Raw genomic sequence first — 25,514 nt, 5'->3', positions numbered from 1 at the left:
CCTGAGCCCAGCAGTTGGACATTCTCATGGGATACAAGGCACGAAGTTTAGACAGGGATGAGTCACATCCCATGCAATCACATTTGGAGGACTGCTTCCAGTCGTGGATTAGCAGGGCTTTTAATATTTTTTGGCCGGTTGGTTGGGTTGGTTTTTTTTAACCTTTCTCTCCTGCTGTAGGTATGTGTTGAGAGTACTTCACAAGGTGAAGAAGTGTAGGCTTGGTAAAATGGAGGGAGAGGGCCTGGGGTACAAGCAGAGAAATTAAACAGCTGGATGCTGCTACCAGACCTGTAAATAGAAGACTTGTTAGCTAAATAAAAACAACCAAAAAAGAGAGAGACCAAGGAAATTTATTTACTTTTTATCTATGAACAGTATGACATATAATTATAGACAAGTTTTGATACACAGGAAAACCCTTTTGTCAACCATTTTTTTTGCTAAATGAAACAGCACAATAATCTTTACACATTCATATTTTGTTTTTTCTTTTTTTTTTTTTCTTTACAATACACAGCTTTCTTGGGTTGAAGCAAACTGCAGGACATATTGAGTACTGGTATATTACAGCTACTTACATCATTTAAGAACAGCAAATGGAGAAAAATAAGTTATTTAAATATTGATTTCATATACAGAAAGTGCAACTTTGTTAGTTGTTACATAACTTGCTTGACAGTTTTGATTCCCCAGGATGTCAATTAAAGATAAAAGTATCTTGGACCAAAAGTATTATTTATTCTAAAAATAATACAGTACAACTGCACAGCTGTGACTTGGTGAATCGACCATTATTGCTGCTCTTAGAGATGATGACCTGTTTGAGTAGAGATGATGACATGTTTGATGCTTCCAATCATGCTCCCACTTTGCATTCGAAGCCAGGCTCATAAGAGAACACAGGGAACTACGGGCATTGTTGCCATCCAGGTAGTAACACAGGCTTATTGATGGAAGCTCATGGTTATGACAGCATTCAGTAATAATCTGGGCTTGCTGCTTCTATTCTTAAATAGCTGTTTGAGTTACAAAGGTACAACGGATAAATACTTAACATCGTCAGCCTGAGCAGAGCAGATTAGGATTCCAGCAGCAGGTTTCCTTTGTGCTTCCCAAGAGTTTATAAGCAAACGTTTGCTTAGAGCACTGCATGGTTGCAAGATGTAAGAGGTTATGGCTCTCATACTGCACCACCTCACCTGTTCAGGGAACACCACAGGTCCCTGAAACCATAGCAGGGTGCTCAAACACTGAGAAGCTTAAGGCTTTTTTAGATTAAAATATCAACTAAAATTGTAAATCAAGTAAGACCACAGAGCACAGTCTTAAAAAGAAAAACAAAGCAACTATTAAAACTCACAAATCTCAGACTGCTCACTCTAGCCCTGAAGGGTGTGATTTGGTTTCCCTGGGCTATGTAATTATTTTAAAATTATGGATTTACAAAGAGTGTTTGGCGCACAGGTTCAGTTTATTCCTGTAATTGTCCTGCTATTAAGAGAGAGAAAGGTAATTAGTATGGGAGAGCTTTATTGTGCAACTTGCCTTCACTGCAATGCAAGGAAATTTGTTTCCTTTTTTATTGCATATAGCCATCTTGGACTTTTCCCTTGCTCCAGTATAGCTGCTGTCTACTTCTACTCAGTTCTGGCTCCTGCCAGCAATCTCGGGAAGTCTCAATACTCTTTCCATCTCCTGCTTACTAATAGTTGCCATGTAAGCCTCAGAGAGGAACAACAGACAAATCATCATTATTAAAATGACACTTCATTTTTTTTTTACCTTTTTTTTTTTTTTTCCATTTTCTGGGTTTTCACCAGCTGTGCAAAACATCTGTGCTGTATGTTTCCTGATGCTGTCATATTAGAACACGCTGATCACCCACACACTTTGCTTGAGAACAAAAGCTTGAGTTTTTCTTGAGAATCACTTCAAGTTACATCAATGAATTAATTGCCTTCACATGATGGTGTGTGGTAGACAGTGGTGAAATACGAAAGGAGGCAAATAAACCTAACACCTACCAATTTGACCAGAAGACAAGTTATTTCATATCTGTATTAAAATGCATAGTTCATCTAACTTAAAATATGACCATGAAAGGACCATATGAAGTTAGAAATCATGGAGTAACCACAGTTTTGAATTCATCAGTCTAAAAGAATTTTACCACGAAAAGTGTCATTAGCTCAGTATGAGGCCGGGATAACTGAAGCACCAAATCATTAAGTTCCTTGTCTGGTTTTATACAGTAAGTTGATGTCAGAACAGCTGCTAGAAACAGCCACATTTCCTGGCCTGTGCCCAGGTTTCTATACTCTCTCCCTTTACTGGCCAGAGTAAGCTTGCCCTGTCCTTCCATGGAGCCTTTGCGCTACAAGAAGCTGAAGGACACACCATATATAGACCACAAAGAAAAAGCTAGTTATGTGCTATTCATGCTAATCTGTATTTGGTATAGAAAAATGTGTACCCATATAGAAAAATAAAATCTGTCATTAGCCACATATGTGAATGGAACGTTTTACATGGATTTAGGCAGAAAAATATCATTAGAACATGGAAAAATGGCTCAACACATATGCCAGAACAATGCTCTCTTCCAGTGAGAGGTAACATTTTAACAAAGTCATGAGGGATATCAACTGCTGTAAAATCACAATGCAATTAATAAGACTATATATAGAGGGTTTTCATCTATGCAATGGAATTACCGGATCTGAGGATATCTATGGGACACAATTTGCTTTTCTGATGCATTTTATCTCCCACAAGTGAATTTTCATTTGCAGAAACCCACTGTTATGAATCGATATGGTCAGGATACCAAGTCAAAGCTGCAGCATAATGATTGACAATATAACACAGTACACAGAATATGATTAAAATGAAAAGCAGTTACATATATACAAGGCAGTTTATCTTGTAACAGTTTAGTAAAAACAGTAAATGCAGACTGTAGTGAACAAGAAGTTAGCCTGACAACCAAAACCTAGCATAACCCTGCATTTGTAAAAGCATCTCTACAACACAGAAGGTGTTATGATGAGGCATTTTATAGAAGCTACGTTAGCTGGAAATCACCCTAAGTGCAGCTTAAGGGTGACAGGTTGAAACAAGGCTCGGGAAACATGAATACAGGTAAGTGAACGCTAGGTAACTGCTTAAAAACTTATTTTAAGGCAAATAAAAAGCTGATTGCTATAAAGCAGTTATAAAAATGACCTCAGCTCTGTACAAATAAAAAGAAGCGTTCTGACTCTGCGCAGGTTAGCTGCAGCAGAGTGACAGAGATGGACCATATTGAAAACTAATTCCAGTCCATTAACTTTGGCCTAGCTAAAGGCTTTGTGGCATATTGGGACCTATACCAAGCAACAGCAAAGATGACCAGGGGGAGGTTGTGTTTAGCTCTATACTGTTAAAATAAACAAAAGGCATTTTCCAAAGAGCTTCTACTGGAATTTGCACCTTGGCTTGTACCTGTTCTTTAGGACTCATCCAAGGTACATGGAACCTGGATGCATAGAAGCTCTCCATCCTAAGAAGCTCTCCAGAGAAGCAGGGCCTATTACTAGTATTACTTCCACAAACTTTAAGAAAAATGTATGAGGGTCCCTTAACTCTGTGAAGCTGTCTGATTTTCAGGCCAACCCTGTGCACTTTATGAAATAAGAATACTTTAAAGGGGAGTGAGAGCAGAGGAAAGTACCACATCTGTGTTACCTGGTGGTTGCTTCTCTTCTCCTTCAGTTGCCAGAGACAGCAATAGAAACATTTCATATCTTTTGAAGAAGATACCTGCCTGTCCTTGGGAGCCACTTCATCAATCCCTTTAGCTATGTGAAGTAATTAGAGCAATACTGGTGCAACAAGAAGCAGTGGATTCTCAACCAGAAAATGCCACACTATGGAGCATTTAAATTGTCTCTGGATCAAGAGGTTTGAAGAGTCTTGCCGCTGCCAGAAGCTTGCTTATATGCCTTTCCTCTGTGATACCAGCTTCCTGAAGATAAGTTTGTGACAGAGAAGGCACTTTGCTCAGTGTGTTGAATCCTGCTTCTGTGAGCAGGCTGGAATACATAGGTAGACCAATGGAAATCAGCCAGTCAGATACAGAGGAGATAAGTCCTGGGGATACAGGTTTTCGGCAAATTTCAGTGAGCCCTCCACTTGGAATCTGGGCAGTAAAGAAAAAAAAAGAAAAGAACCCTTAATGTTAAACATAACTGCGTGCTTTACAGCAAGTCTTTTGTTTTTTTCCTCCAAACTGGTAGAATTGTATAGCAGACTTTTCAAGTTGTCTCATGTCACATTTGTCAGTATGAGACTGGTGTGGGTATAGAAAGGCTAAGATCACTTGGCACAGAAGCAACACCAATGATTTTGGCAAGGCAGGTTCAGCAGGCAGTATCCAGCTGCTTGGGCAACTGTCATGTCCCATTCTGAATTAGTTTGAGATCAGTAAAAAATAGCTAGTGACAAGACTTTCCAGGGTGATCCATTTAATTTCTCGTTAAGACAAAAGAATACCAATTTTGCCTACTGCCACCTCAGACAGACCAAATTCTTTTACAGAAAGCCATGAAAGCTTTTGACAGTCTTCCCCTCCTGCTTTTGCTAAGACGTGGACAGTAACATAGCTTAAGAAACAAAAAGGAGGGTAAAACTTTTCAGAATTCAATACATAAGCATTTAATACATACCACCCTTAATGAGCAAATCTCTGTTAACCACTGCTTGCGGTTTACTTAGACTACTAAGGCTATTATTCAGTCAGGAGAGAGGACTATCTGCTCTCCTTTCAACTATTAACTGTCATCCTTTGGGACAGGGGGAGGTACCTCCTGCCCCTGTAGTATCCCTGCATACACTGTAGTACCTGCTGGGTAAACACAGAGAACACTTTCGTACCAGGACTTCATAGGTATCTCTCTTTACCAGTAGTCAGACCTTTTTAAAAGTCTGCTTATAAATAAGAAACTGTGTTTATAGAAATACTCACTGCCATGCGATGCTGCTTTCTCAGCTGCTTTACCCGGATTTGGTCCATGTTTGTGGCAACATCCTTTTCAGGCTGATCTAAGTCTTCAGCGTACCTCTGTACCAAAGCCTCAGGAATGCCACAGCGACCATGCTGAATGTCCCCAGCCAGACACAAAGGAGAGAGGACAAAGAAAAGAAGTGTATCAATACGGACCAATCAAGGCAAACATAAAGGGAAGTGCAGGATGGGAGTGAGAAGGAGCTCTCCTCAAGATTCCATGAAAAAGGAAAAAGCAATCTCTAAAGGAAGAACTGGGCGTTAGGATTCCTTCCTTCCTAAAAAGATGTCGTAATCACTATGCTATGAATTCAGATTTTCTTGGACGCATAAAATCTAATCACGTCTTCCTTTTTCAATTCTACTTCCCCCCACTGGCCGAGAAAGAGACATTTCCATGTGCAGTGCCACCAAAGTACTGGTGGCCTGAAAAGACAAAGGAATCAGTTCAGAATTTCTCAGCATCCCTATAATGCAAGAGTTACTTCAGGCATAAGGCTTGATAGTAAAGATAAACATAGTTATAGAATGCCTAATGTCCCAATGATATACGCTTTATCTTGGCTGGTAAGTCACAAGAATACAACAGAAACAATAAATGAAAGACTAACCCCTGGAATGCTAGTAGAAGAAAAATGTTGAAGTTATGTCCTCCATTTACCTTGTCAGAGTACGGTTCTTCAGTAAGATCAATGTCTTCGGACTGCAACTTGTTTTCTATTACCATTTCCAGATCCATTCCCCTGCTACAAGAGGTTTTCCTCGCTGAAGCAGGACCTAGTTTTATCACATGCTGCTGAACACTAGCAGTCTCTGGGAGCTCGGACAGCCAGGGTGGAAGTGGGCTAGGAGGGGTACTGGGCTCCTGTTCAGAAGATGTCCTCTGGGAAGGTACTGCGTGACAATCAATGGGAGTGGATGAGCTGGTTTTTTTTACTGGCAAACATGGTGCTTCTAGACTTGAATGGCTCCCACCTGGTGTTGTGGGAGGATGATATAATCCATTAGAAAGGCGTTCTCGGCATTTTTTGGCAGGGACGGGTGGCGGCTGAGAAGGATGTTTTGGTTGCGTTCTTGCCTCATTTGTGCCTTTTTGCTCAGCTTCTAGACCTCCCTTGAGGACTGCAGCATAATCAGCCCGTGCAAGGTCATGCAAGCCTTTACTTTGTATTTCCAGAGGCGTCCTTGTAAGATGCGTCACTAAGGCAGGCTGAGCTTCACAGTTTTTCAGAGGGAATGGAGCAGGCTTTCCACCTGCAGTCTCCATTACAGAGCAGTCCAATTCCTTAGCTCTTCCCTTCTGAGAACTAGCAGCTCCTTTACCCTGCTTAGCCATCAAGTCGTCTATGATACAGTTGCCTCCACGAGACTGAGGTGGCAAGGCAGGGCTAGTTGCCTTTTTTGCTATATCCAGTGAATCCTGAGGAAAAGAACCTACTTCCTTGCTAGTGTCCTGTAGGTTAGTATTGGACTCTCCCTGGAGATCATCCAGTGAGTGAGATCTTGGCCACGTATCTACACCCTGGGGGCCATCCAGAGTTTCATAGCTCCGACAGACAGCAACCGGTAAACTCCGACGGTTCTTCTTCAGACCCATAACAGCTGGAGGTTGGACAGAGCTCTTCAGAGCACGATGGCTCAATCGGCTGTCTTTCTCCTCTTGCTGCAGAGTTTCTATTGACTTGGTCAGTGGAAGTGTAGGATAATTTGATAGCTGGTTTCTGCTGAAGTCCTTAAAGCTGTGCTCACTTGTTGATTTTGAGGGCAGAAGACAGGTCCTTCGAGTTTTACCTAGAAGCAAGCAAATCACAATCCACCATTAAAAGTACTCATAATCTGCACTGTAAATAACAGATCACTTCTAAATGCATTTGAAGCAAAATTATTTACTTGCTTTTTTATAACTCTAGATGTACAAGAACTCAGTGCCATTTTAAGCATATAAATTTGTGAGCTTCAGCTTTAATGAAGAACTGGTAAACATGACCATGCAAAGAAAATTCATTTAGAATAATTAATATCCTTCCTACTCCCCAGTTTGCAGGGATTTGAGGTTTAGCTCCACCTTTTTCAGTGTAGAAATATCCTACAGTTAGAACTGATACCTTATACCCATTACGTGAACTCTTTTGTTCATGTAATGAATACAGAGAATGTAACTCAAACGACCTACCTCTTTTTTCTACTTTCCCAATTTGTTTAGGGCATGGGTAATTATGTTCACCTTCTAATGAAGTTTACTAGATTGCTCAGAAAAGACTTTTTTAAAAAGAAAAGATCCAGTTTATTCATTTTAATTACCAGATGTGCCAATAATGTTATTTCATCTTTTAAGTGAGCAGCAAACTATTTGCAATGGCAAACCAGCGAATAGAGAAGTGTTAGAAGACTGGTTTTGCACCAGTCCCTTTGTGAAGTTACTTTTAGGGACAGCAGAGTTTTATTGAAAAAGGGCTTATACTAAGAGATAGAGAAGAGTTTTAAAAGGGAGTTTCAGGTGTGACTGATCTTGGTGTTATTTTTATGTCATAGTGTTTTATTGAAGTGGAAGGTCTTAAGAGATGTGGTGTTTTATTATAATCACTTAAGACGAGATGACATGAATCAGTATGAACAACATGTTCTTCGTAAACTTTATTTTGTATTTTTACAGTATCATTGATTTTGAACAGTGAATTCCATCAGAGAAATTCCGATCAAAGGGACAGAGCTCACTGGAGTATTCATTAGTACGAAATACAAGGACATTTTTCAAATACTGCATACATTATTTAATTTTCTTTTTAACAAGACAGAAGTAAATTTCTCTCAAAGCAGATGACTGCTCAGAATGACATCACATCCTGAACAGTTATTGCTTTAGGGTGACGGAGACACATTCCCCCGTGCACAATAAGCTTTCTAGAATCAGGATAAAGCTTTACATTTCTTTTTGCAGTGGGTAAAAAGAATAAAAATACACCAACCCCCCAATCCAACAGATTTGATTAAATGGTCTCAAAAGTCTGTAACAAGTAATCAATAGCTGCCAATTAAAAGACCAGTTACTTTGGAGATCTGAGTAATTTTGCTAACTTCATTGGAACAAAATTAATCTGGTGCACTTTTAAGCAATAGACGCTTTCTTCTCATACAGCTCACCTTCAAAGCTTTATCCTGAAAGAAGCTCAATGCTTGGGTTTTTAATAATATTCACTCCTCACTTTGAATATGAATGAAAGAATCTGTTTAACACCAAAAAAGAAATAGCTTACTTTCTCACTTTCTCTTGCCTCTTTATCTGCTCAGGGAGTTTAAAAAACAAAGTATCCAGAAAACCAGTAAAGAAAATGGAGGTTACAATTTAAAGAGAAATGGAAAACATTCCCCTCAAAAAATACCAGTCGCATTTACTGGTATGCCAGCAAGGTTATTCCATCTAAAATCAAAGTGAGCCTGCAAGGATGATTGCCAGCACACAGGAACTCCTTTCTCAGAAGCTGTATGGTTCACAGTTCAATCCGAGCTAAATATTAACATTACCCCAAAATGCTAATAAAGACACATCACACATTAAGTTGGCTCCCTTGCTACTACATTGAGTTCAGGTAGCTCAGAGAAGTAGCAGAAAGACTTCTCTGTCTGCACCTTTCCATGGTGCTAGGCCACAGCTTTCTGAAAATAACTTACAGCCACATTAAAAAGACATGTTTAAGAAATGTTACATTCACTTTTTAGTGCCTTTAGGCACTAATGTCAATATGTAATACATGTGGTCAATATGTAATACGTGTGGAGAGTTCTCTTTTCATTATTCGTATTTGCTAGTACATGTCTGACTTGTGCGGTAATTCACCATATTGTCTGGGGCTTGCTGTCACAGCTCACATAACAAAATTCATGAACCTTCTTTTCAATCTGAAATAAATACTTAGGGGCTATACTGGGTTAGGAAAGCACACTCAGGAACCTCAGCACTGAAAGAGAAGTTGTAAGAAATGCTACTGCTGTGCAATGCAAGCTCTTACTGAAGCCACAAGTGTAGCTAGTAAATGACATTTAGTTCCTTTAGAAATAGGATATGATTGTGTAAAGCAAGTAGTCAGGGAATGGAAAAAAGAAGAGATGGAGAATAGAAAAACAAAGAAAAACAAGGAAAGAAAAATTTTGGAAAGTAAAGTGACATCTTCAGTTAATTCTAGCCCTGTTTGGCATAAAAATACAAATGTAGAGAGAATGGGATGAAGTTCAAAACATTTTGTCTTGAAAACGTATAACCCAATACTCTGTATAACCCAATTCAGAATGGCTTCAAAACAGTGCTAGGTTTAATGCTACTGTTTTGTACAAAGGATTTCAGAACGTAATTTTTCTTACACAGATTTAAATCAAGAGCAGTATCAGGAGTGCAGCTGTTTTCTAGCTATTCCTTCTCCCCTCTTGACTACCAAATGCACCTTCATTATACTTCTGAGGCATTAAACAAAGAAGGTAGTATTTCCTGAAAACAGACTTTTAAGTATGTTTTTAAGTTGTTTTCATAAAGTAGAGAGCTATATAAACAATGTCCACAAATTTAACATTCCCTCCCTACTTAGGGAAACAAGAAAAAGCCTACAAGGGTTAATGCCTATAGCTAGTAAAGTTTAAAACCTTTTTAATGTTAGCACTTTTTTATAATAATTCATTCTTATGAATCCTTGGTACAGATAAGCAGTCTAGTGCCTTTCTTAGTGCTGTCAACTAGAGTAGCATCTTTGATGTAAATGTGTGCAGAATGACACAGGTGTAATGGTGAAAACTAAGGTAACAAAGGTGGCCTTTACACAAAACAAATGGAAAACTTTTATTGTTTCCAGGTTCAGTTCAAGCTTACAGGCATACTTCAACTCTTTCGTTTAATGTTATGGTGCAGTTGTGTTAGACAAAGCACTGTCCACCTCTCATGGTACTTCTTGTTATTAGGATACAGAGAAGGAACTTTCCTGTCACCATCTGCTTCAGAAGAAAGGAGATTATCTTGGGGAGTATTTTCAGAGGCACAAGAATTACAGCTAAAAAATTTTAGTGTTTCTCTTAGCACCTTTTTTCTGTATGGAACGTTGTCCTCTGAAATTTAAGTACTCCAAACCAGACACAGAATGTACTCAGTGGCCTGAATTAACATCATTTGGCATTGCTTTCTGTGGCTATATTTTGCGTGCATTTCAAACAGTGCTGTTGACACAACAAAGATGATGGCACAGAAGACAACCGTAGCCTCATTGCTTTAGTGCTATTTTTTAAGTGATTACAAGCTAGCAGAAATGCACACTACATTAGGCAATGCGGCCACCTGTTCTGTTGCTTCCTTTTCTCACTAGTTAGCACTGAACACTTAAGCGCTTAGGATGCCTATTTCACACTACGGAAATCGGGGCTTCAGCAGCTGAACAAATCAGAGAGCACCCTTATCCTACCTGATAAAGCCATGGTTTGTCTGCTTCTTCAGCTTTGGGCATTGCATGAACAATTCTTATCCCTTCAGATCCCCTCTCTCCTTAAATAAGCTACACGGCACAAGAAGAAAAGGTTCAAAGACACCAGGCATGATCAGGGACATGAATGCCCTATAACGAATAAGAATTAGAAGGGTGCTGACATGGGAAGGAATATGACAGGGGTCAATACAAGAGTTAACTGGTCTAAACACTGTTTTATGGAAGACTGGGGATGTTCATAAGAAGTTTCAGGAAAATGGATGAATGCCAGGAAACAGTAGCCAATTTTTTAAGTCCTTAAATGATTCATTCCCCAAGAGTACCCTGGGAAGCATCAAATATGCTTGCTCTACTCCTTTACTATTCTCTAGCTATCTGCTTTTGGCCAGTACTCTGACAACTAGATTTCCGATATGGTTTCCAAATATGTTTCAGATAGACAACGCTTGCACACAAAACAAGTACAATAACTGCACCATTGTTGTAAGTCTAGAAGAGAGCTTTTTCTCTCTGCCTTGTTTCAGACCAAGGACTGGACTATATGGACTAATAGTCTGATCATGGCTGGTTGCTGTCTGCTCTTATGTTCTTCCTAACACTGAATACATCCCAAACTGTATATTCCTTGCTCTTCATAAGTTGGAATAAAATCACAATGCTGCTCTAAGTACATTGTGTATACTTATGAGAATACCCAAATATTTCCGCAGTGGGACACAGAGCAGTACCTATAAAAGATACACATGTGCCACTGCCATTATACATAGCAAACTACACGCTAACCAAACAGTAAGAGCAACTCTGAAATCTTAGAACTGATGCCAAATAGTGCAATATCAGCCCAAAACAAGACACTATACTAGATACCAAAATACTATGTATAACCACTCCCCAGAAAATCTGAAGAACCATTTCTTCTCAGAATATATTTCCCATTTATGAAGCACAGTTTATTATTGCTGCTCTGCTCATTATGTTTATACTAGACAACTGATTATCCTTATTTTAACGGATGAGAATCCATTCAATGTATTTTGAAAACAATATGCACATAAACAACTATGGTCCATGAACTCTGCAAAGAAGGTGTAGCACATTTCAGATTAACCAGCCTTGAAAAAATCTCTGAATGAATCCCGTACCAAATGTTCTTTTCATAATGTTTTTCAAAACAGGCACTAAATGCATTTGTGAGCAAAATGATGCAGAAATGCTGCAAGCCATACATAAAGAGCAATATAAAAATTATCAGTGGTAGTTCACATTCTGCAAAACTCAGATAGAAATATTAGTTAATAGTAAGTGTAAGCAGACAGGCAATGCCAATTGCTTTCTAAAGATTTCATTATATTGTTAAAATAAGGAAAATGTACAGGCAGCAATTTAACTTCAGTGCTACAGCTATCATTATGATGGCACTTAAGAGATAAAAAGGGAAGAAAATTGTCACATATGCCATATATTTAGCCATGATTATATTTCAGCATGCCTACTGGATGGAGATTCATATTCAAGAAAAAAATTCTCTCTGCTTTCAGGAATTCAGCATATTGTTGATTTCAGCATTCAGCCCCAAAGCAAATTGTAATTTTCTTCAATAAATGGTTATTTCTGAGTGGCAGACTGACAGAATATGCACATGCTAAGAGAAGGACCTTTAGCTCATACTTTAAATGGGAAGAACAGCCACTACAAGGGGCGTACAGTATCTCTATTTATTCTGTTCTTGGTTTCCTGTTTATGCTGGATGTTAGTTATGAAACCAGGCAGTCTGAGGCCAAGCTATGGCTCAACTGCTTGAAGTGATAATGCCAAGCTCAAACCAGTTTCATGTATTTTAATATTTCATTCCTAATGACAAGATTACACCATCCCTCAAGTAAAGCACACTCAGTCAGCACAACAAACTGATTTCTTCAGAACAGAGCAACCTCTGTTAACATCTGTCGTGGTAATTTTTCAGTGTACCACCTTTCACTGAGCCAAGATAAGGCAATGGGAATTGATACCATAAGCATTTTTTCCCCCATAGTTTATTTCCTTGCCAACTTCTCAATTAATTTAACTTGCCAGTGTTCATACACTGAAAAGTCCTAAATCTCTGCAGTTGGCTTCTGATCACAGAAGGCAACATGCAATCTAAGCAAAGATACAGCCTAAAACAGAGAACATTTTTTCTAAACATTTTTTGTATGGGTTTTGCTGAAATCCTAATCTCAGTGGAGTTTATTGATTTCTCCATTACCAGCAGTCCCTTAGACATGGGCTGTTGGAGTGTAAGTAGTACAAGCCTCATGAGGCACAGCTGCACGACAATATGACACGGATTGGAGAAGGCAAAGAATGGCAGTGAGAGCGCCTGTTGCTATATGATTACAGAAGAAAGATGATTTCTGTAATGTGATCCAATTCCTACCAATGAAAATAAATAAATTAGAAACAATAGAAATGAAAACCAGTGGCTCAAGCCAAGAGGAAAAAAGGCAGTCAGAGCAAAGAGGAGAGTCAAGTGTGAAGTAGTCTGCGTTAGCTAGGAACAGAAGCATCAAGTATATGAAGATATCTACTGAAAAAAGGCTGCAGGGATTACAAGGCTCATTGCTGTCACCATTACCATTCTCCAGGTTTTCATTGCTTTCGTAGCAGCCAGAATCCCGAGGAGAGCATCCGGTTAGGCCTTGGCCTTCAATGAGAAGTTTCTCCTGAGATCCTGACTGGTCGCTGTTACCTAGAGGATGTGAGAATACAGTGAAAAACAGGCAAACAAAAAGTCTGGCTGAACTTTTCAACCTTCCATTTCCAACACCGTTATCCTGTGTGTCCAGAGAAGGGCAATGAAGCTGGTGATGGGTCTAGAGCACAAGTCTTAGGAGGAGGGAGCGGGGTTTGTTCAGCCTGGAGAAAAGGAGGCTCAGGAGAGTCTTACTGGTCTCTACAACTACCTGAAAGGAGGCTGTAGTGAAGTGTGTTTCAGCCTTTTCTCCCAAGTAACAAGCAACAGGACAAGAAGAAATGGCCTCAGGTTGTGCCGGAGGGCACATGAGGGGGTACTTACATTGGCTATGAGGAAAAATTTCTTCACTGAAATTACTGTCAAGCACTGAAACAGGCTGCCCAGGGAAGTGATTGAGTCATCATCCCTGGAGACACTTAAAAGGTGTAGATGTTGCTCAGGGACATGGCTTAGTGGTGGATATGGCAGTGCTAGGTTAACAGTTGACTCGATCTTAAAGGTCGTTTTCAACTTAAAAGATTCTAGGATTTTATGATCTTCCCTGTTGTATTAATTATAGCAGATCAGTATTGTAAAAAAGAGGGAGCATTAAGAACAGCCATAACAAATGTTGGAAACATTCACCCTGTTTGGTGAAGAATTAAGCAACAGCCTCAGCGCAAGTGAGAGGGAGCAGTGTGACATACAATGAAAGCAGAATGGACTGCTTGTGCACCTCAAGCTGCCTTGGGGCCAACTCCTGCAACTTACAACTGTGGAAATTTATTTCAAATTATGGAGTCAAAGTTCTAAAACTTAAAAAAACCCACCAAAAAACACCTAAACAAACAAACCCAAACTCAACGCCCAAAACGAAGGGGGGAAAAAAACCCCAAAACACTGAAAAGAACCAAATCAAGTAAAAAAGAATAAAATTCTAACCCTGACCTACTTTCCAGAAGGGACCAAGAGGAAGGATTAGAGGTGGGTCTGACAAAGTTAGATGCTGTCCCCTAATGAAGTGGGAAAGGACAAGGGAGAAACGAGTGGTAACAATTCCTTCCTTGGTCTGTGCAAAGAATCAGCACTCAAGCACTCATCTAGGCTGCACAGGCTGGATTCCAGGACTTTACCCAGATGCAAGGATAAAGTTTTTGCTGTGTTTTTCTTTTCCTGCAATAAAATGTCAGAAATGGCTACTCCAATTCCTATTCTCAGCACATGAAAGGTAATTATGGGGTGGAACTAAACGTTGCCCTTTCCAGGTTACAGCTGTCCGGCCCTCACTTCTCTTTCTGCTCATCACCCTGACTTGGAGCTGGAATTCATACTTTCCAACCACCACATCACACAGTTCTTCAGGTTTTCAAACCAAAATTGAAGTGCCCTAAAAAAATTATTACTTCAGGAAAGTGAGTATTCTAACTAGGTCTGCAAATAACGAAGAGAAGCTCATATTAGGTAATGAAAAGCTACTCAGATATAAGAATCTAAGTCTGCAACCGCAGTTTTATGGAGGGGTAGAGGAGGACAGAGAAAGTGTGGATGCCTCTTCAGGAAATGAAATGAACAAAAACGCTATGTGTCAGTGAAAGCTCAGGCCACACAACATTGTCTAGAGATACTAATCACACATCTCTCTATAACAGAATTAAGCATTGCACTTAAGCACTTAATAAGCAGCTGTTTAAATTGCTGCTACGGCAGTTTAAGCTAAAACACAGGATTCTGCACGGAAGCACTTGAGAAAGCGCTCACACAGTTCATTCCACTGATTCTGTTCAGGGCAATACTGAAGTTCTGCTGACACTTAGATACAGAGGGGCAATTCAGTACTGTCTTAGGTTGCTGCAACTAGGTATTGAGTGCATCTAAATTCCTGTCTCAAGCTACACTTGTTTTTCAAATGAGTCTACTCTACCATGACTCTATCATGACTACTGTGGGGATGATACAGCCCCACTTTCTCCTGTGCAGTAAAGATGCCATCAAATTTGACTGCCACGGCTTGCTCTGCTTTCCCTCATCTTTGCAACCACTTGCTGGAGAACATCTGTACAAAAGGCAGAATCGCACTTCTGCCCCTTAGGTAGTTAGGTCACTGTCTTCTGCTATTTGCACTTGACTTACATTTTATCCCTTTACAAATTGCTATGTTGTTATGTGTACAACCTGAAGCTACCTGTAGAATCCTGCAGTTCACAGTCCAAGAACCATATGTGTGTGCAGGTAAAATAAGAGAGTTTAATTCACATTTTCAATTCACATTACCATTCTCCATGGCTCTCTGGGCTTAGATCTTTTTCTTACCCTTGGCTATCTCATAAAGTTTCTTCTTTCCTGTTCTCCATGCCTCAGCTTCTTATTTTGAGTAGGTTATCTCAGGATTTATTCCTGAACATCGGTATTCTAAAACATACGTGTTGTTCATTTGATATCACATGAATAAGTTGGGTAGCAGGGCTTACATGAACAAAAGCATTCTGGCAGAACAAATACAAGTCTTAAGTCACTCTTCAAAAATCTACATACTGCTACACAGAATTACCCTGGAAATAACTAGATTAGGGAAAAAAGATCAAAATCCTGGAACCAGTTTTCTGCTTTAAGAGGTTTACAAGGTTCTTTGCAGAGCTACTGAAAACTTAAAAAATCCCACGTACTATCATACTCCTGTAGCAGCTCCACTGCTGTGAGGAGAACGGCTCTGTGCTCAGGATCTCGGATGTTCAGTTCATCCAAATCTTCTTCTTCTAAAAGCTTAAAGGTATCTAGATCTTCATAACCATTGAACAGAAAAGTGGGCATGTGCTCCTGCATAACAGGAAAAAAAAAAAGGAGAACTGTAAGACAACATATTTACTCAACAAAGATACTAGAAAAGATATTCATAATCAATAGAAAAAGCAGCAGTTTAGCAAATGCAAACCAATGGATAACAGCAAAATTATAGGATTATAGCTTGTATAAACACTGCTCAGAGTTCAGGGAGGTAGCTGTGCCAGAACCAGAAAGCTGCACATATTTTTGTATTTGGAATGCACTGTATTCAACGGCCTGGGTAGCGTGCTATCCAGACGCACAGTATGGTACAGCTCTGTATGAATGAGAAGTACAAAGGGTGAATGACTGCCACACTTGTTTATCCCTAGCTCTTCTGAACAGAAACATGGAAAAAACATTCGTCTTTAAAAAGATGGTTACTATTGTCATTCTATACTCTTCACTTGCTTTTGAAGTGTGGCACCTAGTAGCCATACTATGCAAGGATTTACAGCCTGCAAGTGCATGCAGCCTGCAGCACTTCATCAAGCCTGACAGGCAGTTCTGCCTGGCCTCAGCAATTTTCACTCTGCAGCTAGCACCCGGTTTTGCTAAGTGGTGTCATGATCCTTCAGATTATGAATCTGGTGTGCAGCAGCTTTCAAAACAGTAACTCCAAAGGTGTGGCCTCTTCCCACAAGTAAAATTGAAGAGTAAACAGAAAGAGAATTCAGACCTTTAAGTTGATACGATCCAAGAGATCCTCAACTGACTTGGGCTGGGGCGGTCTGCTTTTCCGGCGTCTCCTGGTGGGCCGCTTCGGCTTCTCTTCTTCTTCATTTAACACATCCACATAGATAAATTTGAAAGTGCCAACTTTGTTATTCAACAGGCCCATCCAAGTGCCCATGGGGGGCTTGCTGATTATATCAATAATGTCGCCTTTCTGCAGATCAAAGCAGCAAGAAAGCCATTTAGGCATGATCTCTGATGGATATTCAAGCAAAAAACCCACTTTGTCTTATAATTTCATGTACACAGAATGGACAACACTCTATAGTTTTCAAAAGGTTAATCACAGCTCTTGCAAAAATATCTGATTATACTTGTTTTACAAATGGGAGAAAAAGGTATTGGCATGCCTAAGACCACAGAGCAAGTCAACAAAAAAACCTGGAATGGACCCCCACTGTCCTGATTCACAAACCTGCGTATACCCCAGTCATGCATCACTGCTATTTCGCACAAACGTCTCTAAGCTGCGCAACATCGGAAATGGTGCAAATAACATGCTCAGTGTATGCAGACACAGCCGCACTTCAAATCTCCTGAGGAAAGGAGGTGTATGCAGAAGTAACTGTACAACACCGCTACTTTTCCTGAATTGCTCCTGACCATAACTAAGAAATGGACACACAAGCGTTTTTGTATCCTTACAAAGAGATTACTGTATGTACATTTAATAGGAATTACCTGCCCACAGAATTTTAAATAATTAATATATGGAGTCAGATAGTTTGAATTGAATACAACACAACTAAAAATAAAAGCTGATATCCACAAAAATTAAAGGGGTGTGACAACTCACAGTCAGCAAAGTAATTCAACATTAACTCAAAACACGTTGTATTAACTGAAATGCCTTTAAGAGACACTATGTGCAGATGCATCTACATTTCTTCCAAGGATTCTGATTTTTTTTTCCATTGATGGATTAATTCATTGTGGCAGACAAAGTACTTTTCCAATCTCAAAAAAAAAAAAGAGAAAAAAATCCTTGCAAAATGGAAATGAATTTATGGCACATTTTTGTTTTTCCAGAAACTAAAGACACAGGTGTCTTTCCCTCGATATGGAGAAGTACTGATACTTACATTCTATAACACTTTGCTGTAATTCAAGCAAATCTTAAATGTATCAGAATAACACAGGTTAAAAGGCTTCAAAAAACACATGTAAATTCATTAAAAGTTAAGAAATGCATAGTCTTGCAAAGAGCTCTTATTTTGCCAGAATAAATGCTTGAACCCTTCAAAAGAGATATGGCTGGTACCTTGAGCTTCAAAGAGTCTGTATCGTAAGGACTTGGAGTAAAATCAGTGTGAACCCTGGCTCTTCCACAAAAAGGTCCTCTGTAAGGAGGCTCTTCATCATCACCGTCTTCTGATTTCACGCTCTCCCTGTTGCTGGTTGAGGAATCTGTTGTGCTCACTGTCTGACCACCTGGTGAGAGACACAGTAGCAATCTCTAATAAAGAATTTCTTTGTGAGGAAGGTTCAGAAAAGACAACAGAAGCAGGACAGAAAATGGGTCTTCTTTCTACAAAACCTGGTAATCAAAGTTACAAGTTCTTAAATGCTGTTACATAACTAACTCTCCCATCATGTGAATAATCTACTTTGCACTCCTGTTTTCCCAGATTCAGCTCCTCAGTATCTAACTAAGAAGCTGTTTAACTGGTATCTCATTAAAGGAGATGCCATTTCTCTGAGTTTTACCCACAGAAAAGCACAGTGGTGTGAGTAAAATAAGCTCCGAATCCTCCATGAAGTTCCAGAATCCCCTCATTTCCAAAAAATCAGTTTCATGGCAACACTCTGTATTGATATTACTACAAAACAAAGAAAACCAATCAACCAACCAAACAAAAAAGGTAGATGATTTTCAGAACACACTTTCAGTTATTTAAAAATGGAGCTTTCTTTTCAGTCCCTCTCCCCCACCCCCCAACACATTCTTGCTATAACTCAAAGCAAGCAAGTTCATTTCATCTGTGTACCACTTAAGCTCTATTTTGTGTGAAGACAGTCTTAGCCAGAGAGGTTTTAAATACTCATCTAACTAGCTAATGAGAGAACCTCAAGGTCCCTCTGGAGGGAGGGTGGGAAGCCCATCAGGAGGCCCAGGAGAAATCTCATGTTTAGAAAACCCTGTTTACTAGTGGCCAAGAATTGTAATTCTCACTCCAATCATTTATACTATAATAGAGAACCCAAAACACCCATCCAGAAAGCAAGTGCTTACAGTTCTTCCTAAACCCTTAATGACTAACCCATCAGCCCTTCTAACTTTTTAAGGACTGCTTCAGCTTTCTCTGATTCTGCTTATTGCAGAGATCTCTGCTCCTTGAAGCCACACAAATGGAGCAACACAATTACAAACGAACTTACTCATTGAGCTCTGACCACTTAAGGAACTCCTCAGGCTCTCTACTGAGCCACCGGCTTTCAGCTTGGGTTTGTCCAGGGAGTCAGTGTCTGGAGGTGGTGACTGTGGAGAACCCGGCATGACCCCAGGGCTGGACTCCTGAAAGGGATTGAACCATTTCAGTTTGGTAAATGAACACGGGCACTGACAGAAGCTGCTTGTTCATCTCCAAGGAAAGAGATTCTGTTTTCTTGCTTTTTACCAGACCTTCTATGTTTATCTGCTTATTTAGTAGTACTCAGCTGTGGCAGAAACCCAACTTTATCATGCATGACAGCAGATAGAGGAGCAAACAGTACAGTCTGAAAAAGCTAGTACTATAAGTAGAAAGAAATATTAAGCACACTCCCAATTCAAAGGTTGTTAATGACATGGTATTTTTATCAGCAGTACTTGCAAAACAGCTAATGCCAAATTCAGCTTTCTGAATCAAGACTTTATATAAAGATGAACACAAACAAATCAGACAGTGCAAGTGAAACATGCATCAATGTACTTCTTTTTTTCAGTGAATTGTTATCTTTGCTCATTCACCTTGAAGACAAAAAAATTAATTAACCAGAAAATGCAGCCTGTGTATAGTATAAATACTCATTGACATAAATGCCTAAATATATCAAGGTTTCGCTGCATGTGCAATAGGTGAGGAAATTCTTCTTTTCATCCATTCAAGCATTACAGGAAATCAAAGAGTCTTTCAAAAACTGAAATTCTGTCAGTCTCTGTTAAGCACAGTTAAAGCAAAGCAGCAGATTTTGTGGCCAAAATAAATTTTGCTTGGGATTTTTTCTGAATGTAGAAAGAGATACTGGCACATAGTTTGAGTCATGATGCCAGAAAGGTGCAAATATTCTAAACCAACTATGCCGAAAAGCTTGAAAACAAAAGAATTGTAGCTTGCACACAAGAAGAGGTTTTGTGGGGATTTGTGGTCATAAAACTTTCAGATGGAAGCTATTATTTGCATGCTGCAGAATCATCAGGGAAAAAAGTCATCCCAGCATATGACTTCAGAGGTCAAGTCAATCTCTGAGAGAGCTACAGAACTGTATTGCTAACTCACTGTAAACTGATTTCTCAAGTGTCCTTTTCTTAGGCAGTCTTTGCAGAGGGGTACTGCAAGGCCAGTCAGACACCAAAGCATCTTTTAATCCATATCGAATCATGTTAGGCCTTAAAATGTTTTCATCTGTAAATTTAAATTAAATAACCATAACTGTAGCATTGCCCTGGTTATGAATCAGTATGACAGTTCTACAGGAAAGAGATTCTAATGTTGCAGAGCATTGCATAAAACTGCCCACGTTCCAGCCTGTCTCTGCTGTCTCCAGATTCTACAGTTTGGGGGGTTTATTTTTAATGTTACGAGCTGCTCCTTTTACCGGCACTAAGGCTTTGCATTAATACCAGAAAGCAGATCTGCTGGGGGAGGATGCCCTTCCCATTCCCATTTCTCTGCGGCTGGCAGCATCCCCGGTACGAACCCACTTGGGGGCGATGTCAGCCAGAGAGAGCTCGGCTTTCCCAGCTATTACACGCTTTAAGTTTGGTTTGATTGGCAAGACTGGTTTCAAACAAATGCTGAAGAATTTTTGACACTCCAATGAAGAAAAGGAATGCAAAATATGCCAAAAGGGAAAAAGACAGCAATTGTTCCCAGGCCACTGAAATTCAAAGCCTAATTTACAACCAATGTACTTCAGGTTTGTCTTTCAGAACATGCCATAAAAATCCACAATAAAAGAATAATAGGGAAATCTGTGGGATGTCCCTTTCTGACTACATTGTGCATCTGTTTTAACAGGCTGCTGCGGAGGGAAACTATGATGGACGAAAGATCTATAAGAGCAGAGAGGAACCATATACGTGAAGTTATGCTGAAAATTTAAACTAAGGTATAAATTGGATATTAAATATATTACTGTGACCCTGTGTCAAAGACCGGTTCCTTTAATAAACAATGATAGATAAAGAAATGGAAATAGAGTGCAAGATGTGTAATGCCATCAACCAGAGACTTCTGCTGATGAGCTACTTGAATGAAAATCTGAAAATGCATTTTCATGGTTTGACATCTATAGGAAGCCGTTTCACAGTAAGGGATTTTATAAGAACATTGAAATAAGCCATACTTCACAGTCTTGTTAGAATTATCTTCAGAGATGCCTCGAAGCATGGGAATCAGTATTGATTATCACTTCTACACTATTAAAGTGGACTCCATTGCAGACCTTACATACCTGCTCAGACAGAGAGCTGCTGTATTTTTTAGACATCCTTTTCTTCATGGTTTCCTTTACAGACTTCACCTTTTTGCCCAGAGATATACGGGAGGCAGAGGGGGATTTGATCACGTCTTTATAAACAAAGTCTCCTTCTTTGCCCTGCAAAATACAACAGGGTTTAAGCCTATAAAATAGAAGAGATATTTTTTTCCTCAGTCACCAGTCACTGCAGAGACCTTGTGCAAACTACTGTAGCAGTCCATTGTAACGTACTCCTAAGGCCTGATGTATAACTTTCTCTGCAGCTACTGTTTGTACATATGCTGTGGTTTGTTAGGATGACTTTGTCTCTTTGAGTTTCAGGTAAGGATTTGACCTGATAGAAAACTCCACAGTTTCAAGCTAAGACTTACCTTGTAACAGGAGTAAAGGTATCCCCAAGATCCTAGCCAAATATATAAGTGGATATATATATATATATATATATATGGATACCTGCGTGTATACATATATATATATATGGGTACCTGCATTCAATTTCCCAAATTTACTTCAAGAGGCATTCAGTTAACCTCTCTTGATGACAGTCTCCATGGGTTTAGTCTAGATTTTTTTTTATATATATATATATATTTTATATTATATTTTATATATAAACCTACAACAAAAACCCACAACAAAAAAGCTTCTAAATCTATCAGCCGTGGCAGGAAGTAACACTTGCACAGCTATTCTTAAGACATCCAACAGAGTACTGCTGAACTAAATTAGCTGGTCCATATATAGTGGATGAAAAGGCCCGCTGCTTTGAATACATTTAACCTTTTCTAAACCAGCTTAAGATACCCAGCATTTACTTATGCCACAAGCACACACGAAGAATTAACATGGATCAGTTGACATTTTGCCAAATTCACTTGTGTGACTCAGCCCTTACTCAGATTTGCCAGGCGGCATGTTAAACGGGGTCTTTCGTTCTATAGTGTGTCAGGAACCACAGCAAGGCAGCAGTATTAAAGAGTTACTACCAGCACCTTCATTGGCAAGGGTACGCCAAAAATCACAATGCAAAAATGACCAAAATCTGATCAGCCAAATCAACTGACTACTGAATTTGGCCCCTGACTTGGTTCAATAACCTTTCTGAAGACAATTCAGTTACTTAAAATGACAAACCTTTAAGTAAGTGTACACTGTATTCTACATAAAAGATTTATAGCTTTTTTCCTAAATTTATGTATGTTTTATGTTTGCTACTTCGCTAAAGTTATAAAAAAAAAAAAAAAGTTTCTCTGAAATTCAGCTGATATTTCATTTCTGACAATTCTCCATTTTTTTCTTTAAAAGCTGTTTTTGTTTACAACTTTGGTAAATTTTAGTCTTTTGGCAGAAATTAAGGACAGCTTTTTGCCTTTTCTTTCTGTAAAAAACCTTCTACTTAATGGACTTAAATGTTTAAAGAAAAAAACCCTTGCTCTATATACATTATTCTGGTGCACTGCATCTCTCCCACTACTGATGCTAGTAGGGAAAAATTTAATTCATGATGTTAAAAAAAAAAAATCAGAAAACCAAAACCAACCCCAAGAATCAGAATATAACACACAAAATGTTTCACAATTTAGACTTCATTTAAGTGAACAGAGAAATTATCAGCCCCAATGTTGAAACAGAAAAGAAAATCTTATATGGGCAAAAAGGAAAAAATATGTTGGCAATTTCATTTGATATGATGCTCTGTCTCATTTCTATTCTGTTATTTTTGGCTTCAGGCTGGCCAACAGTAACACTGGGATCAACATGAGTAACATAAAATGGAATTAATTCTCAGGGGAGGAATGTTTTATGTTATTTTTTTTACAACAGAAAGAGCTCTGAGATCAGTTGTGCAGCACCCAGCACAATGGGATCCTGGTCTACTCCACAGCTCTTAGATACAATGAGAAAACAAATAATAAATCTCTCGCGTAATGACTTCCACCCAAATAACTTGCAGATCTTCACTGAAGGGAAGTTTGCCTCATCATTCCAAATAGTAAATATTTTTACCAAGAAAGTATAGTAATCATATGTTTTGCCTGGGGTGATGCTCTGAGGAAGTCAGACATAAGACTAGACCACAGATGTATCCCCAGATCTGCACTTTGATCACTTGTTCCTGCTTTTTTACACATATGGTATATAAATACTTCTACACACATGGATATGGGCGGGTATGTTATTCTCAAAGCTAAGGAAGCTTGAGGTTAACAAAGATACTCTGCTTTCTTGGGTTCCCAAACTGTTATTACAGACCTAAATTACACTCCAGTCTATAATAACTCTATTGCACATTTCTTCTTATGCTATTTCAAGTCTGCACCTTCTTGTCTTAAACTTACCATTTGGTCAGAACTGTTTCCAATATGAAGGGACCGATTTGTCAAGTCAAATCCTCCAAAGCTACAGGTTCTCTGTAAAAAAAAAATAACCAACAAAACAATGGATACAGTTCTGTTGCAATGACTAGCTCATTGAAAACACCTGTGATTTGGGGAACACCAGTGAAAACAGAAATGTCTGCAAAAATGGAAACAAACAAAAGGATGGGAAATTATAAATCAAGAAATTTGTTATAAAGCCATTTGAGTCATTTGCCTTTTCCAGAGACGACTCCTTGGCCTAAGGTCTGCTGCTGCTGAGTCATCTATTGCCTACTCTTCTTTTTAAAAAGGAAAAAAAAAGACCTTTTGGTCCAAGAAAACTGTTGTTCTTATGCATCAAGTTTTCCAGGGTGCTGGCAACTCCACCTCAGCACTCCCATCTGCCTTCATAAATGAGTCCACAGTAGCACTGAAACAGAGAACCACCAATCTCTTAAAACATTGAATAACCTACCTTCTGGGAATAGCTGCATAGGTTCCATTTCCACTGAAATACAGGGAAACCCTAGAGGCCTTGCAGGGCAAGCCCTTGGTAAGAGGGGGGAAAACCAGTCTGCCTATCCATAAGTACTGTGTCCCCAAAGACTCAGCAAGCCCTGATTCCAGATTAGGTATTTACCGTCACAGTTGTGGTGGCACAAAGCAGCTCTGCTACTTCTGGGATAAAGTATGCTATGTTTACAGTGCCACAATCTCCTAATGGAGTGACTCAGTTTTGGCTGAATGCACAGATTTAGTTTATCTTGATCATTCTGAATAAAAAAGGAAAATCAGCACTATGATACTGCTTCCTTCCCAAGAGCAGAGGGCCACCAAACTCAGTACAGCTGCATTTCCACAGCTAACCCTTATTTAATTGCGGTGGATGAATCTCTGCTAAAGCATTGGTATCACTTTAAAAAAGACCAGACACTTACGGGGCTCAGAGAGAATCCAGCTTTTGCTTTGCAATCACAGAATCACAGATTAGCTTGGGTTGGAAGCGACCTTCAAAGGTTATCTAGTCCAACCCCCCACATTCCAAAAGGTTAAACCTTTGACTTTATACGTGGCCACTGAACAGCCAGCTCAACAGTACTCAAGTACCTGGTCCTGCCAGAAGCCTCACAGTGCAATCCAGGGAAATGAGGATACAAAAGTTACAATTTACTTGCACAACTTCAATTCTGGGCTCTGAGTGTGGGCGGTAAGACAGGCAGACATCTAAGTATTCTCTTCAGGAGGCAGAAGATCAGCTACTTGCAAACTGTAAGTTCTTAGGGACTGAACTACCCAGCAGAGTAACTTCAAAGATATCTTAAGACTCAACTATGCGTCAGATCAGACCTACAAAGGATTGCCTGATCACTACCATGAATTTGTACTTGGGAGACAGTGAAGACCCACCACCTGAGAACTACCAGTCTGCTTCGACACTCTATTAGGAAAAAGCAAGCTCTATAAACTGTGACACTTAGTAAACAATTACATCAAGTAGTTCTATTAAAGTAAAAATTCTTCCTGCCCTGTTCACTGCTGATCAGCATACATATTAATAGCTTTTAAAAAGTTTTCTAGCTTCTATGTTAGCTGTTGCGTATCTACAGTGCTTGGGTAACAGTTTTTGTACACACCACAGCTCTACTAGAACTCAAAGCCAGCTTTGTCTATGCCCCACATGCATTATAAATGAGTGC

The 25,514-nt window shown here is 39.3% G+C and overlaps 1 protein-coding gene across 10 annotated transcripts in view; it reads right to left on the bottom strand.

Moving 5' to 3' along the window:
* Positions 1–335: 335 nt before the first annotated feature.
* Positions 336–25,514, bottom strand: part of SASH1 (SAM and SH3 domain containing 1) — a 567,989-nt gene continuing 542,810 nt past the window's right edge. For all 10 annotated transcript variants that reach the window (XM_065680527.1, XM_065680530.1, XM_065680526.1 and 7 more), the window contains 10 exons: positions 23,797–23,868; positions 21,431–21,574; positions 19,154–19,289; positions 18,036–18,205; positions 16,719–16,928; positions 15,883–16,033; positions 13,121–13,234; positions 5,709–6,838; positions 5,009–5,140; positions 336–4,183 (listed from right to left, as the gene is read on the bottom strand). In XM_065680527.1, the coding sequence (XP_065536599.1) occupies positions 3,923–4,183; positions 5,009–5,140; positions 5,709–6,838; positions 13,121–13,234; positions 15,883–16,033; positions 16,719–16,928; positions 18,036–18,205; positions 19,154–19,289; positions 21,431–21,574; positions 23,797–23,868 (2,520 nt within the window). In that variant the 3' untranslated portion in view covers positions 336–3,922. The remainder of the gene's footprint in view (positions 4,184–5,008; positions 5,141–5,708; positions 6,839–13,120; positions 13,235–15,882; positions 16,034–16,718; positions 16,929–18,035; positions 18,206–19,153; positions 19,290–21,430; positions 21,575–23,796; positions 23,869–25,514) is intronic.

The sequence above is a fragment of the Lathamus discolor genome, chromosome 5, assembly GCF_037157495.1.
Source record: "Lathamus discolor isolate bLatDis1 chromosome 5, bLatDis1.hap1, whole genome shotgun sequence".
Taxonomy (NCBI): domain Eukaryota; kingdom Metazoa; phylum Chordata; class Aves; order Psittaciformes; family Psittacidae; genus Lathamus; species Lathamus discolor.
The sequence above is the reverse complement of the archived record's forward strand: the minus strand, read 5'-3'. Positions and strand labels throughout refer to the sequence as shown.